We start from the raw sequence: 15015 nt of genomic DNA on the forward strand, positions 1-15015 counted from the left end.
AGAAAGGTTGTGGGTGAATAGGAGAGCTCCAAAGGGAAGAGACAGAGTTTGTTTAAATATAAGCTTAGAGCTGACCCCCAAGATGCTGGGATTTCATTGCTGTCACCACCTTTTTTTTTTTTTTTTACACTAGAGTTTGGCTAAAAAAAAAAAATCATGAAAAAGTTTTAGACATTGGACCTTTATGTCTTAGGTTAGCCATCTCCAAAGGAAACTTTGCCTAGAGTTTTAAGTAATTTTCAGAATTTTTTTTTTAACTCCCCTGTTGATAGATACCTCTGTAAATGTGATGGTATTTTCCTTTGAAAGCAAACACATTTATTTGGCACCCATAATTACTGTTTAGTTTTTTTTTTTTCAATTTATACTTGAGTGAAAACACGATTTCTAGCTTTATTTTCTTATTGTATGTGAGTTATCATCTTTGAGTTAAGAGTTCGTTAGACCGGAGGTGCCTTGTTGAGTTTCGTGAGACACCCTGCAAAGAGGCTGTGCAGCACTAGATGGCACTCTGTCTCCAACTTTCATATTTCACCAGGAAAACTCTGCTAAGCTGTAAGGAAAAACCACTAGTATCATGCTAGTGGTGGCATTCATATAATTTGAGGAAGTTATATCTCTTTAGCACCAACCAGCTTCTGCCTTGGAATAAAGAAGGCAATATGGTCACCTTCGAAGACTTCTACTCTTGGTGATGGTGGTGTTTTACATTGAGTTTTATATAGGCTTATAAAGATTTGGCATTTTTGTTTTGCCATTGAGAATGGTTTACTGAAACTGTGTAATTGAAACTGCTAGGGCAGATTTTAAAGAATGATAATTAAATAGATTTCCTCCAGTTTTATTAATGTTTTGGTATTTTTTGTATTACTTTGAGACCTTTGTGGATTGCAGAGGTGGGATTCTCCAAAGTGACTTGTGAGCACAGATCACGCTGAAGGATCACATCACTGTCTGTGGGCAGAATATTTAATGTGTCTAGTTAGATTCATCTAGTTCTGGTTCTTTCTGAAGTGTTGCTTGTCACTGCTGAGATTAGTAATTTTTTTAAATTTTATTTTATTTATTTTTTTTGGTCCTTGTAGCTTGTTACAGCTCTGACATTCTCCATCTTTTTATCTCTAACTGCTTCATGGAGTCCAGTGTATAATTAATTAAACTTACTTTCTGACACAGTACAAACTCAGACTCCATAAAGCTCACTGCATGCTTAATTTTTTTGGGCTGGGAGAGAATTCAGGTTTAGGAGTTAGCACTCCTCCTCAAAATACTAAAACTTCACAAAGACATGTCTAAGGATGGGATTTCCACACCCTGTAGAAAATATATGTGTTTACTATAAAAAACCCAAGAAAACAGCCCCCTGAAAATCCCATACTAGGGTGTGACATGATCCCTCTGCTTTCTAGAGTAACGTTCACTTATTTTGCAGTCATGATCTATTGCTTCTGCACAGCGGCTGTTTTCTGTGGATGAGAGAGCATTGCCTTCTAGGCTGCTTTAAAAAACGGTTGGAAATAATCATCATTACCAGACAGTGTGCGTTTAGTAATGGACAGAATAAAAAGTTTTAACGTGGCAATTCAAGCTTCTCTTCCCAGTTGGGTGGAATTTAAGAAAATATGAAGGATAGATTTTTTTTTTTAACTTCCACCCTTAAATTTAAAACTAGTGTTTTTGTTTGGTTGTACCAAAGATTACCCATTACCTGCAACTTGCACAGTGTATGCTGTATTTTGGATTGAGGTGTCCCCATCAGTCTGGGTAGTCTTCAGCTGTGTTGGCCTTTCAGCAACAGGGTTAACTGTGCTGGCAAAACTGGGGGTGGGAAGGGAAATGGATTTTGGCAGCTGTAGAGGTGATATTTTTCCATTGTAGCTTTTACCTTTGAAGCCCAAAGAACATCCAGAAAATTGTTCAGGAGGAGTGCTCAGTGTTACAGCATACGATAGCAGATAGTGATCAGAGATGGCTGAGCTGAAAGACAGAGCATGAAAACTTTGTTTCAGATGATTCAGCGCTGGGTCGGCCATGTTGTGATCTCTGAGGGAGCATCAAGCTGGTGTTTGACAGGTGGAAAAAGAAAAAAGAAAGGCTGGAATAGAAAGATTTTTCAAACCTGAGTTTGGTGCCTGGTGTATGCAAATAAAACACAGAACTATCCCTTTATCACAGGAGGTTTTTTCTAAAGCTTGTATTTTGGCTATTTCTTCTAAGTAATGACAATAACAGATACTGGAATCTTGACCAGCGTTCGCGTTTTCTTTTTAGGTCTGTTTATGATGGAGAAGAACACGGTCGTTTCATGGAGAAACTGGAAGCACGAATCAGAAACCATGATCGTGAGATTGAGAAAATGTGCAACTTCCATTACCAGGGCTTTGTGGACTCCATCACAGAGCTGCTGAAAGTTAGAGGAGAAGCTCAAAAACTGAAGGTAAGAGAAAGCCGTCTAGACATGGTCCTGGGCAGCTTGTTCTAGGTGGCCCTGCTTGAGCAGGAGGCTTGGACCAGATGACCCAACCTCAACCACTCTGGGATTCTGTGAAAACATGTGAATGTCTCCTTTTCTCCTTTTGTCTAGAGTATCTCTCGTCTATCTAAAAAATACAATTAAAAAAAAAAAAAAAAGTATCTCCATTCTTCCTGTAGCAATAGATTAGTCATTTGAAGTTTGACAATTATTTGGGCAAACTGGAACAGTGTGGTACGTTAAAAAACACGAGAAAGCTTAAAGCTAAGCCTGTTCTGCATTAGGAAATAGGCTTTTCCTGGTATACCTTATACCAATTTCTTAAGCAAAAATAAGCTCTACAGTCAGAAGTGCATCTGCTGTAGCAGCGTATACTCTAGTGCCTCATCTGACATTGAATTCTCATTACAGGTAGCATTGTGTCTGAGACAAAGCAGCAAAGATTTGACTCTGCAGTCATGAGGTGTCTGCCCAGTGTTGGCAAGTGCAATGTTAATATTTAAAAAGCAAACAAACATCAGAGCATTGTAAGTTGTAAGCAGGAACAGTAGTGAAAAATAACTACTAATTTCATTAAATACTGAAAGCCTATGTAAACGAATGCACAGCTTGATTCTTTTTCAGTAACATCTCCAGGTTTGGTTGGCTTAACTAGAAGGTAAAATGTTTAGAGGTAGGAATGGAGAAAGTAAAATAGTTACAGCTAGGAATAGGCTTTCCAGGTATTGTGGCCTTTAAAGCTGTGCAGAAAGATGAAAGAAAGGTAGAATTTACCTATTTCTTGAAAAAATGCATTTAGTAGTATGTAGAAAAAAGCCATTTGTAGGATCAGAATGTGGATAAGCAGTAGGAAGGAAACTAGACAGGCTTCTGAGGAGAAAAAGGATCTAGAGGTTGGGGGTATCCCTACATGTAGGGGCCAGGTGTGCTTGCAGTTGAAGGATGGCTGCTGTGCCTTAAAATACAGGTATTCCACAATTTTGGGGCATATAAAAAAGCACAGCAGTGACTTAATTGGTGTCAGAGAACCTTCCTCATTTTCCTACACAAGTTAGAACAGATGCAGGGGAGACTGCTGTGCCATCCCTTGCTGCAGCAACAAGGTGTGACCTTGATTTGAAAACCAAAAGCAACCTCCCAGAACAGTCACTTAGTGAATGGGGCTGAGTTGTATGGTGGCCAAAATGGTGCGGGCTGTCTCCAGAGACCAGCACAGTAAGTCTGTCTGGCTCAGTGGAGTCTGACCTGTTGAGAAAGACCTTTCTGGGAGGTTAGGAGCACCGGAGACGTTCAATGGGCATTAGAAAAGATGAAGTTATAAATAAAGGGGGGGGGAATAATCTTGGAAAGTTAAGTTTTCTGGAAAAGAAGGAAGAACTCTAACTTCAGTGTGCTGACTGCTGCTTTTCATACATTTGTTTACTCATTTAAAGCTACCTCTGGCATTTCCTAGCAGGTTTCTAGCTTTACACACACAGATCTCCATCCCACAAATGGATGCGTTCTCACAGGAACACCTTCGGGGGGGGGGAGGGTTGTCCTGACACCAAAAGCAGCATCTGTATTATTACAATGGCATTTTCCATGGCAAGGGTTCATCCAGCAGTTGATTGCAGGATGAGGCCATTGGAAATACCATGAAAGAATTCTATTTTTTTTTTTTTTAAAGCTATTGTTTCTAGCCAAGAATTCCACATTGTTTGTTTGCAAAGGCTTGTTGCTGTTTCCCATTCTACAAACAGCTACTTTGTTGGTGGCGCACTGTGAAGTCCATCTCTGTACCCTCAGGATCTCTCTTGATTTCCATTACTATGTGATCTATAAAACGGCACATGGGAAAAATATACACAGAAGCTTATTTGAGAAATACTGAACTCTCTTTGTAAGGGTTTCCCCAGGGAATCACCCGTGGGTCCAGTGGTGAGAGTGTGTTTTGTTCCAGCTATTCATTCTCTATTTGATCTTGGTCTTTTTCTCAATAGTGCTGGTCTTTGAACATACGTGCAACCAGCAATAAAATAAATGCCCTCTCTATTGCATCTCTAGTATGTATCTTCACTTGTGTGCTTTTAGCTTTGGGGTACTTTATATAATATCACGCTTGCAGAAATATCAGCGTTCATTGTTTTAAGAGTGCACAGGCTAAATACGAGCTGGATCCATTATCTTCCCCCATTCATGTGTAACACAGCTGCCGTCTTCCCTCTGTACTGTAATGCTGTATTTCAGGTGGCCCCAAGTCAACTTAAAACCTGATCAGGACTGTGTGGCTAAACTTTCTGTCCTGCTTTTGTGCCCTGCAAAAGGCTAGCACTGAACTGGGAACTTTTCTTGGAGGAGCTCCTCTGCAATGAATTTCTCGACTAGGCAACGTTGTGTTATTTTGAAGAGATGCTGGGTCATTGATTAATAATCTATGTATGGATAAAAAAGTAAGTTAATTGAAAATACCTGGGATGCATTTTCAAAAAGGCATCTCCTTAATTTGGATGATATTTAAACCATAGCATTTTTTAAACTGAAACTTTTTTGCATTTGCTTATTCCTTTTTTTTTTAACTATGTAGCTTCACTATGGCAATTCTCTTTACTTTTAATTTCTTAGATGGTTTCCAAGGAAAATCATGTTGCTTTTTTTTTTTTTTGTTATACATCTTCAACATTTTCATATCTTGTACTGCACCAACATTCTTCCTCATTAGGAAGTGAGCAGTGTGGTGTTGACCTGTTTTCAAACTTATAAATGCATGGTACTCCTGGGTCTTGGAAACCATGTACCAGTCTGACTGTTCCATCTTATAAAGGTTCCAGTAGAAATTAAAAGGTCAAAGATAGATTGTACATTAAGATGGTTTAACTTGGAAAACACGACTCAAGGTGCAAAGGGGAAAGGATCACAGAGTTACAGGGCTGGTGGCAACCACAAGTAATCACCTAGTCCATCTTTCTCTTCTTAAGCAAGTTCTTCAGCAGTGTCATTCCTGACAGATTTTTATCTAACCTCTTCTAATGTTAGCCCTCCCCCAGGTACTGCTGTCCTTCCTTCTCTAGGAAACTCAGGTTACATGGTTGAAAAGTCTTTTTTAGGTCTACTTTTTGACCTGTCAGGCACAAAAGAGAGATTATTCCTTCCTGTTTTTGCAGCAGTCTTCTACAGGTTGGAGATCGTAGGAATGTTCTTTTCTGGTCTTGTCCTCTGGAAGATAGGTAGCCCCAATCCATCCTAGAGGGTTGTGCTTTCTAGTCACCTCACTGTTTTTACTTTTCTACTCTGAAGTCCTTCCTACTGATGGGGTTGGGTGTTGGGTTTTGGTTTGTTTTTTTTTTTTTTGGTTTTTTTTGGTTTTTTTTGTTTGTTTTGTTTTTGTGATAAGCATAGTTTCTAAGCTGGGGCAGGCAATCAGTCACCAGTGAAATGGTGTAGAAGGGTTATTTCGTTCATGCGTACTCGTGTGATGCTTGCTTTCTTAGCAACAGCATAGTTCTTCAGTTTGATGTACTGTGATCACCAGGTCCATTTTCAAAGAGCTGCTGTAGAGTCGTTTGTTGCCTTCTTTTGTGCGGCTAATTATCTCTGGCCAAATTTAGCACTTCACACCTGCCACTGTTGAACAGCAATTAATAAAAAGGCTTTTCTCTGAAAAGACATCTGCAGTTCTAATCCTTTCCGCCAACATGCACAGTCATAAGATCTGTGAAGTTATGAGTGGGGGGGGACGGGGACACAAAATGAATAGGAAGCAATTTTTATTGCTTAGTGCATTCAGATCAAGGCAGATCTAATTAAACTGAGGCAACTGGCTTAGAGCGAGGGGAAGCTCACCTTCACCCGTGCGAAACCACGCGGGGGATCTCGCTGCCCCAGGATGTGGCGATGACCTAAAAGTGCAACAGCCGTACAGCGGATTCCTGTAGGGGTTAGGGTAACGGAGAGAAAACAGCTGCGGTGGTGGGTAATGAACCCAGACTTTGGGTGCACCCTCCGTATTGGGAAGTTCCTAAGTTGCTGACTTGAAGGATGGCTCCACAGTCACCCTCCCTTTCTTAGGGAGGGTGAAAATCAGCAGTAGGTGGGTGTTGGACGAAGGGATGGAGTCAGCAGAGCCGTGCGGGGTCACGGTGGTGCCCTTCGGGTCCATTCCCAGGATTCCTCTCCAGCGCCCTTTGCTCCTCTCTCTCATCACTCTGACACTCTCTAAATGCTAGCAGAGTGATGTTTTAAAACCCCAAACCCAAAGCACTGCTCCATACCACATGCTCCGTATATAGATGAATGAACTAACGACTTGAGCATCCTGTAAGCCCCTTGTGTGATCCCATCGTCTCGTTCTTCACGTGTGCCCACCTGTTGTCTGTCCCCCCTTGCTGTGTGTCTGTCTTAGATTATAAAATCTCCTCGTCTGAAAAGCTTCAATGTGTCTACAGAGAGTCTATATAAATAATCATCTATTTTTTTTCAATGTATGGATGTAGACCTTAAGAACAAAACAAAACACAACTCCCCGACCCCTGAAAACTCGTAGTGTGCAAGGGCAGAATGTATTCTTACTTTTTTGCTTTAGCCAGGATTGATATGTAATTTTAATAGAAGACTAGTACAGCCTTGGCATTATTTTAGGAGCAGTTTTAAATTACCCTACATGGATTCCTTTTTCCTGGTGGGATTTTCAGGATATAAGCAAATAAAATAATCTTTGGAAGAGATGCTGTGCTCCTGCTCGTAAAATCTCAATACATCATAAAGGAAATGAGCAGTTTTTGCACAGGGCAAGCAGCCAGGATAGCTGAAGCTACTGCAGAAGGGGGAGCAATGTGATGCAGATGCTGTAGAGAAATTGTGTGTGGGGAGATCACGGGATGACTCTCTTCTTGCATCGTGGTAAGCTTAATAACAAGCATGGCCAGTGTTAAAACAAAAGGAAGCCTGTGAGGCTGGATGGCTCTGCTCGTTGAAGCAACACCAACCTCTCAGTGTGAGACCTGCTGTTAAAATTTGGACCAGTGTGGGAAATCCTTGTTGCCCAATATCTTTCAGTAGTCAGTAGGAAACAAATTGGATCCTGAATCAATTTTATATACATTAATACAAAGCTCCCCTCCTACCTGAACTGGTTGCCTTGTGGTGAGCTCAAAAAGGAAAGAGATAACTGTTATCTTCTGAATCCACCTTGAAGCTTGTCCTGCTTTGCTCTGCTGTTGTTGCTGCTCCATGAACCATCCACGTTCTGTTGGATAATTGGAGAGCATCAAATGAAGTTCCTTCACTAGTGATAAATTAATTAAAAATTCAGCTTGTTTCTGCAATTGTTGAAAAGTGTCAGGAAACAAAGATCTTAAGTTGGTTAATATGATCTTATGCTCCTGAATATACTTTGAGAGCTCCGAGTCACAGCTCATGCTGTTGTCCAAGCTCTGTTACTGATTTTGCCTATAGAATGAACAGGACTCCTGAAAACACACAGGAACTAGTTCATAAAATTTGATGATGCAGGCTGAAATCCAGCAGCAGCTTCCACTGTACCGTAAGCCTGAGTAAAACTAGAAACCTCTGAGACATCTTACAGAGACGAGCCTGGAAATGAATATTTACAACTTTAGTAGCTGTGAAAAGAGTATTCTATGGAAAAAAAGTAGTTTTATGGCATGTTAGTCTCAGACTGACGTGAGGCACCTGAACTCTGAGCAGTCCTTCTCTGCTGCTATTTACTTTTATAATTGGCTGCTTTTGCTAAAGACCTGAAGCTGGGCATGTTTACTTGAAAGTTTGTGTAATTTTTTTTCGGCTATCCCAGCTGGTCTGTAGAAGATCGTATCTCTATTTACAAACTTTCTCCTGTCTGAACTTGAATGAGTATTCAGGAGAATTCCCAAAGTCATCTTTCTACTTGTTGTCTAAATAATGTGTAAGCTGCTTATTTTCTATCCTGATGAGTCTAAAAATCAGCCTTGTTCTCATGTGTATCTTTACTGAGTCAAACGGATGCCTAGACCCATAAAGGGCTGAACTGCTGTGATCTTGCTAGTCCAGGGAACCTACAAGTTTGCAAAGTGGGAAATTCTTGAACTGTGAGCCCCAGCTTGATAGGATAATACAGAAAGATGGTTTAGTAAAGAAAATACGTACCTTTTTTAGACCAGGTATATAAAAATACCTTTTTATACCAGTCAGGAGGAGGGATCCAGTGGGAGATGCATCTGAAGATCTAAAAGAAAATATTTGAACTTTATAGGTAAAGGCCACATTGAAGAGTTCTTTTCTTGCTGTGATATTAAGGAGTTAAAACCTAATTGTAATCTATTTGGTGTTGGGGATGGGAAATTCAGTTCTTCTACCGCTCAGGTAAAATAGCTTTTAACGTGAGAATCCACGTGAGCATCTGCTACAAAATTTGATCCATTAAGACTGCAGCATTTTGAGGCTGCCATACAACAGTGTTAAAACCTGTTGCCTTTTACTTTTCCCTAGTAGTAGGGAAGAAAATCCCTGGTGTTGTGGCTGTTGGCATCCCGTGTGCCAGAATGGTGATGACTATGAAATCGGCTAATGAACAGTTTTATGCCATGCAAAAGAAAATTGTGTGAAAAGTGATGGTGTTTATGTACGATTTCTTTTTTTGTGAAAAATGTTGTCCTGATTTACATGTAGATGTGCTTTCTGTTTTTTCCCCAATATCCCTGCAGAATCAAGTGACAGACACCAACCGAAAGCTGCAGAATGAAGGAAAAGAAGTAAGCGATACATTCATTCATTCTATCCGTTTTCTGCTTTTCCATTACTTGGCTGTGCTTGCTAGTGGGAAATTAGTCTGTCAATAACTGCTCAGCATTAACTGATAATGTACACGGCATTGGTATTAAAATGTGCATTGATTTTATTTCCTGTATTTTGCTTTTCTGCATGAAAGATGAGTTGTGTGAGAGTGTTGCGAAGTGATTTTTCTTTTTTACTGCTTGTGGATTGAAGGCTAGTGGAAGGCAAAACCTGGGAAGCAGGAGGGATTTGAAGCAACAATAATCATGTTGTGGGCTTGCTCCTGCAGCCCTGAGTGGTGTGAATGGGATCGTTCATAACAATACTGCATCAGAAGAAGCCTGACCAGCAGGTCACAGAGGGGATTCTGCCCCTCTGCTCTGCTCTGGTGAGACCCCACCTGCAGTACTGCATCCAGCTCTGGCGTCCTCAGCACAGGAAAGACATGGACCTCTTGGAGTGGGTCCAGAGGAGGCCATGAAGATGATCAGAGGGCTTGAGGACATGGCCGAGAGAGTTGAGGTTGTTTAGCCTGGGCAAGAGAAGGCTCCGGGGAGACCTTATTGCGGCCTTTCAGTATATAGAGGGGGCTTATAAGAAAGACACAGAGAGACTTTTTACCAGGGCCTGTAGTGAGAGGACAAGGAATAATGGTTTTAAACTGAAAGAGAGTAGATTTAGCTTGGATGTAAGGAAGACATTTTTTACGATGAGGGTGGTGGGATGCTGGACCAGGTTGCCCAGAGGAGTTGTGGATGCCCCATCCCTGCAAGTGTTCGAGGTCAGGTTGGATGCTTTGAGCAACCTGATGTAGTGAAGGATGTCCCTGCCCATGGCAGGGGGTTGGACTAGATGGTCTTTGAAGGTCCCTTCCAACCCAAACCATTCTGTGATTCTATGGATATGAGCTGGAGAGTCTGGCTCCTGCTTCACAATGCAGTACAGCAGCAATTAAGGTGGTTTTTGAGCTGCATGGGTAGAGGCATCAAGGCATGGACAAAAAGGAAGTGATTGAGCATGTCTTGGATGTCACGTGCCTCTAACTACATTCATTCTTCTGCCCCTTCATCAGGAGGGAACATTAACAGACTGGGGGCACTTCAGAGCTGAGTATGTGTGAAGGCACTGATGCTTGAGGGTTTTCAAGTGCCTAAGATGGAGATGTGTGAGAACTCCCAGGGACGGTCCTTCTTGCATTGCTCTACCCATATTCCATGTAAATCTTCTACTCCTTGCACCTTTTCTATTTGCCTTCTTAACCACCCTCTCAGACACCCAGATTTAATTTTGCTGAGAGTACACGCAGGCATTACTAATTCAGTCAGCTGCATTGCATTTGAAAAACAAACAAGAAAATCCCCATGTTGGACTGTCAGACCAATTATTCTAATGAAGATTAAAGATAAAAATGCACTTTGGGGAGAAGGTGATGCAGCTTCTCTCCTGAATCAAATAAACATAGCTCTGTGTTACCTTGAATGGAGGATTCACCTCCAAGAGTAGAAGAGCCTGGGATTTCAAAAGGACTTTGCAAACTCAGTGTGGTATGGTGGAGATAAGTTGGTACTCTAGAGGACAGATCCATGACCTGCCCCTTTGAAAAAAAGAAACTAAAGAGTTTTCTTTTGTATGCGATGGCTGATCCTTGTTTTGCCCTTGTCCAGATGCACAGGTTTTTTTCTGTTGGAGACTGAGCACTTAAAAATCCCTTGTTAGTTTGTGATGGTAAGAATCCCCCTGGGAGCGAGCGGCCACATCCTGTCTTTGAGAAGAACTAGAAAAAGAAAAGCTTGGAGAGGGAGTAGGGAAAAGATGAATAAAATAGGAAGGGGAAATAATTTTTGGAATTCACAGGACGTGCTACAGGGCTGGTATTTTGATGGCTTTGGTTTTGCTGCTTGCTTACTTGAAAGTAGGCTTAGGGAATGCTTCTGCTACTCGATTAAACAACCCAAGGCTGCTTGTCCTCCCTGCTTCAGCAATGCTCTGCAGCGCTTGGTGAGCTCTCCGGTTATCAGAGTAGGCTTTGTTGTCAACCTACCGTTTGGATGGTCATGACAAGTGCAAAGCAGTTTATATCCTCTCTACTCCGTCTGTTTACTGTTCTTAGTGAAACTTTTTTTTTTCCTTTCCAAAGTTGATAATAGCAATGGAAGAGCTGAAGCAATGCCGTTTACAACAGAGAAATATTTCAGCGACGGTTGATAAGCTAACACTGTGTCTTCCTGGTGAGGAATCTGAAATTGCTCTTTATCTGTATAGCTGTTTATTTTAATTCGCATCTCTTTGCTTTGTGCTTGTGTCTCAATGCTTGTGTGTTTTTCCTTCTCTTTCCAGTCCTGGAGATGTACAGCAAACTGCGAGAGCAAATGAAATCTAAAAGGTAAATTTTGTATAGTCTGGTGTTTGTATTGGAAGAGTTGAAAAGCACCCGTTTGGTGCCAGATAAATTAAAGAGGTTCTTAAAACTTAGGACTTCAAAATCAGCCTTTCCAAGTTAACTTATCTGATTTCTGGCTGGTGTCTTCATGGTCCTGCTCAGCCTCCTGTGGTACAGCCTAGAACTGGGATTGTAGTGGCTCTAATTTTGTTTTGAGTTAGGCTTTTTAATTAAGGTGGATGTTCACTTTTTTTTGATGGAAGCTCACTGTTGTGATGCATACAATCAATGCATGACTTGGTACTTATGTGTTATTAAGTAAATTTAATTCTATGAATGTCATAATACAAAACCTGATATAATCTGAGAGAATCCAATGAACGTGAATGGAAACCAAACACGTGAGAAATATTGTGCAGGATGGTAGAAGTTGGTGAGAAGGCATACGGCTTATTTCGTGGTAGAAATAATTGTTCAGAAGAGTGAGCTGAACTAAAAGGACTTTGTGGCTCAGAAATCATGAGCTGTAAATCTAGGATTTTTCTCACCCTGCATCTGTTCTGATGCTGAAGGATGAAACCACGGTCCGGGATATTTGCATGGCTGGGATCCTGGGGGACGGTTTGTTTAAGCAGCATGGGACTTTGGAGGCGCGTTGTAGCCCTGGGGGTGGCAAATTGGGCAAAGAGCAGCTGCTGGAAGGAGGTCAACTGAAAATGCGGCAGGCTCCAGCTGAATGCCACGCAGGGAGAGCAATCAGATCCGATGCCTGGTTTGTGCCTGCCATCCATCATAGAAACAATACAGAAGAAACCAGATGTTTCAAACAAGGCGATAACTAATTGGATGGGTGTATTTTTACACTTCCCCTCCTGCCTCTGCTGATCTCTGTGGTCCTTGGACCCAGAAGCCTTGGGTAAACAGATAGGCATTACTCCTGAAAGTTGGGCTGGCTGGAGGAGTTATAGGGAGCTTATTTAGCTGTTCACAAAGCGCTCGCTCTCTTTCTCAGAATGGCTCGGTACAGAATAGGGCAGTGTCTAGTTTGTCCAACTGGTTTTAGTCTGTTTATAGGAACAGCAAGGGGCTTATCCGTTGACACATGTGGGGTGGGGAGCTGGAGCTGATCACGGCGTTGTGAACTTTTGAAGGGAATCCACATGCTGCTCAATTCCCTCGCTCTGGATAGTGTTTCCAGGGTCTGCTTCTAAGAATTGCATTTTTTTTTTTTTTTTTCCCCCCACTCTTTGGATTGGTTCGTTTTGAAACAAATAGAAGTTGAAAGCCACATTTAAGGAAAATCTGAACCCTTGGCTTCCCCCCCCCCCCCTTCTTTCTTTGTCTGGATTTGATGGCTTCATTCACCAAACGCAGCACAACATATTAAATATTTTTGTGTCTGCACCCGTTCTCACTTATATATCATTTCATGATAGCCAGCAAGGGGGTTGGTTACTAGTGTGAGTCTTGGGTTTTGAGTACACAATCTCAGAGGAGTAATAGGTTTTGCATTCAGGGTGAATAAACTCAACTCTCCCAAGGTAGACAAAATGAGTTATGTGCTGTTTGCTGCGTGATGTTTATAAACCGAACGCAGGTGTTTGCCAAATGCAGAATCTGTGTCTGTTAACTGGAGCTGGGGAACTCATGGTCCAAACCAGAGAGGAGTGACTGTGCAACCAGCAGAGAGCAGAGATGGAGAGAAACGTTTCATCTGCTGTTGTCCAGAATTTAAGGAAGGGACAGAAAGATTTTTCTCTAACGGCTGGGACACATGTGGCTGCTTGTTGGACAGCGATGAGAAGAAAAAAATCTCTGCCTCCAGAGATCCCTCCTGGTTCTGCAGAGCTCTGGAGGGATCAGTCTTTTTTTCACCCCTGGGTCACTTGTCCTATCCATATGGTCTCCAAGCAGTAAGAAATGAGAGTGCTTCGTCCTGCTTGTAGCTGAGAAGCCGCTGTAGAGCTGTACGCCCCAGAGCAGGGCCTGCGTACTTCCAGAAAAAAACCAAACAACGAAAGCCAGCTCTGACTCTGTTTTATCAAACTGCTGTTTCCCCCATTCGGCAAGCGCTCCAGTTTCACTGGTGCCGTGGTCCTGGGGGTACAGAGCTGGGCAACAGCGTGGCCCCTCTGGGTGGCTGATAATAGGCATTAGCATAAGGGATGCAATCTGGGCTGAGGTGGCAGTACTTTGGCAGCAGGAATTGCTACACGTCTCACGCAAGAACAGCGTTGAGCTTTCGTCTGCCCCCACGTCTTTCGGACTCTGTTTTCGGCAGGCAGCCAGGGACCCCATCAGTGACTGCGCGCTGTCCCCCCCAGCCACCTTTTCGCTGCTCCTCGTTCAACAAACAATGCCCTGAAATATAACAAACCCCCCAATGTGTGTTTATTCCTGTGGTTTAATTTCTGGCTTTCCGTGCACTCCCAAGTTTCTCTCCAGAGGGGTTTGCATTTTATTGCAAATAGTTTTTCATACCTTACCGTAGTGTAAACACTGGCCGGGTTATGGGGTTAATCTGTTTGACTTCTGGTGTTGGGAACAGGACAGGCCACTTCTGGTTAAAATAACTCCCCTGTGGACCTGCCTGGAGTTCAGGCAAGAATTATTTTGAATGGGGATATGAGTGTCAGGTTTTTTTTTTTTTCCAGGGGGGCTAATATGTTTCCTATGACTAAACATTTTTTTTCTCCCCCGAAAATTCAAGGTGTAAGTGGCAGGTACTTGTGGCCAGGATTAACCATGGGTGTAGTCAGCTAAAGTAGCCTTAATTCTCCCTCGAGGTGACTGTGACCTGGTGTTAGTCTGAAATATGTTTTTATAGACCCTGCTAATACTTCCTAGATGGTTCCCTCATATATTTTTTTTTTTCCTTAAACTTTGACCAGATCTGTGGTCAGATGAAGAGGAGGATGGTCTTGCATTTTACATCACCATTCAAGAGGCTTCCCATATTTCTCTGAACAGTCAAATCCTATGGACTTCTACTTCCTGAAGGGAAAAGAAGGGAGGGCATTTGAGAAAAATTATTTGCTTAGAATAGTTTCCCATTTAGCATCTTCTGTCAGGCTATGAAGTTTGCTTTTATGTAGAAAGGTAGGATGAAATTTAAGGCCATTGGACATGATCAAAATATAAAGGCATGCATTGTGCATAGGGGAAGAAAAATTGGGATTCTTGCATTCTTAAATTTATAAGGTATATTCCTTCTAGAGTGGGGGAAGTAAGTTATTTTCAACATCGTGAAAGCCATCTCAGTGGTACAACAGTAGTTGTTGGAGAGGCAGGGGCTTTGTAGAAAATGTATCTGTTGGACCCCTAATCTGGGTTTGTATCCAGATTGTTTTCACCTGTATCTAATAAAAAGTACTTTGGGTGGAAAGTGTTTTTAAGGGTGCTTAGCAGCATT

General features: G+C 42.0%; 1 protein-coding gene across 1 annotated transcript in view; it reads left to right on the forward strand.

The window, feature by feature from the left end:
* The first annotated feature begins 2305 nt into the window (after window positions 1-2305).
* EXOC6B (exocyst complex component 6B) overlaps window positions 2306-15015 on the forward strand; it is a 249023-nt gene continuing 236313 nt past the window's right edge. The window contains exons 1-4 of the mRNA XM_010580807.1: window positions 2306-2437; window positions 9154-9201; window positions 11361-11451; window positions 11561-11606. Of these exons, the coding sequence (XP_010579109.1) occupies window positions 2306-2437; window positions 9154-9201; window positions 11361-11451; window positions 11561-11606 (317 nt within the window). The remainder of the gene's footprint in view (window positions 2438-9153; window positions 9202-11360; window positions 11452-11560; window positions 11607-15015) is intronic.

The sequence above is a fragment of the Haliaeetus leucocephalus genome, unplaced genomic scaffold (assembly GCF_000737465.1).
Source record: "Haliaeetus leucocephalus isolate CR32 unplaced genomic scaffold, Haliaeetus_leucocephalus-4.0 Scaffold741, whole genome shotgun sequence".
NCBI classification, from domain to species: Eukaryota; Metazoa; Chordata; class Aves; order Accipitriformes; family Accipitridae; genus Haliaeetus; species Haliaeetus leucocephalus.